The sequence below is a fragment of the Protobothrops mucrosquamatus genome, unplaced genomic scaffold (genome assembly GCF_001527695.2).
Source record: "Protobothrops mucrosquamatus isolate PMUCROS unplaced genomic scaffold, P.Mucros_1.0 scaffold197, whole genome shotgun sequence".
In the NCBI taxonomy this organism is placed as follows: domain Eukaryota; kingdom Metazoa; phylum Chordata; class Lepidosauria; order Squamata; family Viperidae; genus Protobothrops; species Protobothrops mucrosquamatus.
The window spans coordinates 724,082-727,329 of NW_015386553.1; the positions used below are offsets into that span (position 1 = coordinate 724,082).

General features: G+C 32.3%; 1 protein-coding gene across 1 annotated transcript in view; it reads right to left on the reverse strand.

Moving 5' to 3' along the window:
* Positions 1–577: 577 nt before the first annotated feature.
* The window catches only part of BRWD1 (bromodomain and WD repeat domain containing 1), a 70,873-nt gene continuing 68,202 nt past the window's right edge, over positions 578–3,248 (reverse strand). The window contains exon 42 of the mRNA XM_015813807.1: positions 578–3,229. Coding sequence (XP_015669293.1) covers positions 2,199–3,229 — 1,031 coding nt within the window. The 3' untranslated portion in view covers positions 578–2,198. The remainder of the gene's footprint in view (positions 3,230–3,248) is intronic.

Sequence of the window (3,248 nt, forward strand, 5' to 3'; positions counted from 1 at the left end):
TATCCACTGCAAACACAGATAGTTGCAGCACCAAGCTTTTACCCCAACACACACATAACCAGCTGCCATTTCCCTTCTCTTTCCCCAATTTTTTTTTTGTCTAAATTACACTACATGGGGGAGGCGGGGGGAGAAAATGGTAAAACAAGTAACTGTTGTATGTTATTTTCTACAAAATAGCTATCTGCAATCTTGCTTTCCAGGTATACTAAGCTGCAACTCAAAAATTCCCAATGGAAGCTCACTCTTTTAATCTAAGGTTTAAATAATTACCTTCTTCCAAAGGTTGGGTGGGGTTTTTTGTTTTTTTTTTTTGGAGTATTGGTTAGATAAACTATGGATACTATTTTTAAAAAAATATATGAACATGAAAAGCAATAATCCTTTTGTTCCTTAATTGCCCACAGCGGTAATATATCAGGTGTGGAAAGAAACTATTCAACCAAATCTAGTATTTCACTAAAGTTACCACAACATGGATTTGTCTTCTAATGTCCACAAACAGCAGTTGAAACAAAAGATCTCCTACGCCTTTGATTTTTCAAGGTAATTTGCAGCCATTACTACAATAATGATGTCATTTGAGAACATTCCATTTATTGTATGTCATTGGGCAAATTCAGTATCCATTCTAATACCTTAAATGTTTTTGGGTGAAACTATTTAATGTTGTATTAGTTTTCTATAGTATATATAGAACACAAGCAGTTAAAATTCAAGATTATTCCAAAATTGCAAATAAAAGTGCATTTTATGAGCAGTGCACTTCAGATAAATTACTGAACTTTGGGATTTCTCGTTATCATTTGTTACTTCAGAAATAAAAATACAATTTCAAAAGGTCCTAAATAAACAAATTTACTACATTCATCTTCACTTTAAATTCAGAAATGTGCAATTTTTTTCTAAAGCACGTTTTAAACTTAACATACAAAAATAAAGAATTCTGAATATTAGAATTTGTAGACAACCATCTTATCTGGATAATTTTATTTTGAGAAATCAAAAAAGTGGAAGACAAAACCAACATTCAGGGTTTTGTTTCATAAAATTATCACGTATATAACCCTGAATAAATAGTTCTCAAAATAAAATTTCAGGAGGTCTAAGAGAAAAATAAAACTGGTGTTCTATAAATGAACATATCTAACAACAGAACATCCCCAGAAACAGGTGGTTTAAAAGACCATGCTCTTCTACAGAAAGAAATCCGGCAATAGAACTTTTGTAAAGGAAGTCACTGACATCATGTGTACGTTTACATAGCATCATGTACTTCCCATTTTTCATATGCTACAAGAACTGTAATTATTTTATTATTTCAATAATGTCACCTTAAAACACCACCAACATGAAGGTGCTTTATTTAGTTAAATCAAGCGGTGGAGTGGTTCAATTGCACTAACAGTCTGAATTATAAATAATTAAATTTGAAGAACTTTAGTAAATATTAAACTTTATCAATAACACCTTAAATATTAGTATTCTACAGAACAGAAGCTTTAATCATTTTAAAGAAAAAGCACAAAACACAAATTTTCACAAAAAAAAGTAAACACCTGTATCCTAATGATCTTAAATTTACAGCATGGGTGCCATATATTAAAAGGGATATGACAACAAATTTTAATCCACATATTTATAAAACCAATAAGCATTTTTATTATCAGTTCAAGTTGTTTTTCCTCAAATCAATAGCACTGCTCATTTTTACAAGTTGCTATAATATTTGGTAGCCATTTTTCACATTTTTGTTCTTTAAAATTAATAACTATTTAAGATTTGTTTACAATATATACTAGTTAATTCTATTCATTACTGATCAATTAAATATTAAACATCGCGGTAGTCAATTCATCTGGTTCTGAACACACTAATATAGTATGACATAGGTAGTCTCAATCTGCAGCACCATGCTATTTAATTAAACAGCATTAAAGCTGTTATCTAATGTTTATCCCCTCTTGTCACTTACTACATTAACGAACAAAATATTATTAAAGACAACAGTTCTGCCTTCATAATGAGGCACATTTTGGCATATGTGCACAGATAGGCAAGTGCAAGTCATATTATCAAAACAGAGCTTCCACATTTAACTTTTTCATAGAAAAATATAAATATATTCCCTGAATTAGAGGAAGAGAAGTTCCAACATAAGTCTAGTATCACTAATAAAAGCAAAGTGGGCTAGATCTTCATGTTTCACAATCCTCTTCATCATCTGCATACCTTACAGTTTGCCTGCCCCTATTTCTAGTTCTGATTTTGGAGCGTCGATTTATTCTTTTGTATCTTGTGTAATGCAATTCGTCAGAATCCTTCTCTTCATTCACTCTTGGCCGCTTCCTTCTCTGAGGTATTCTGGAAGATTCAGAAAAGCCATTTTTATTTGCTGGAGTGGCTTTCCTCTTACTCTTAGTTGTTTTAACTCCTCTATTATTATTACTGGGTTTGGATTCTGTTTGAGTTTCTGAGTCAGAAGAAAAATGGGAACTTCTATCAGGTTCAGATTTTGAGCTCTCTGGAATGCCTACTTGTCTACTCTTTGACAAAGCACTACTTTGTCCCATTTTCTCTCTTTCTCCATTGCGCCTGGTGTTCCTCACTTTTGTAAAATTATATTTCTTTTCCAGTTCAAAGTCTGCAGCAGAGTCACTTGTTACATTATCTTGACTTGAACTTTTTTGTTCCTCAGATGTAATGCTGCTGGAAGATTCTTCATCAGAATGTATTACTTTAATTTTTTTACATACAGGTTTGATAGAATCTTGTCTTGAGTCATTGCTATGACTGCTCCTCTGTTTTAACACATTTTCTTCTTCAGCATCTAAATATCTTGCTTTTAGCTCTTTACTAGATTGCCTAGTTGAGTAAGAACAAGTCTGATTATTTTTCCCCTTTACTTTACATTCTTTCAGTTCTGTTCCACTATCTGAGAGTGAGGGTAAATCATCCAGTATTTTTCTAGCTGCAATAGAGGCACTGCGGAGTGGAAGTATTCTGTTCTTTTTTCTATGGTATCCAACTTCTGAGCTTGAGAATTCTTCCTTTGCATTACTAATAAGTTTTATTTTGCTTGCAGCCACAGCAGCACTTAGACGTGGAATTTTCTTTCCATTGAGGGTTTTAATATTCATTGACATATTATTCAACTCTGTATAACTTTTATAAGTATTTCTGTTCCTGAGTACTATTGGACTTTGGTTCATCTCTCGAGAAGCTGATTCTGTAGAGAAAGAATTTAT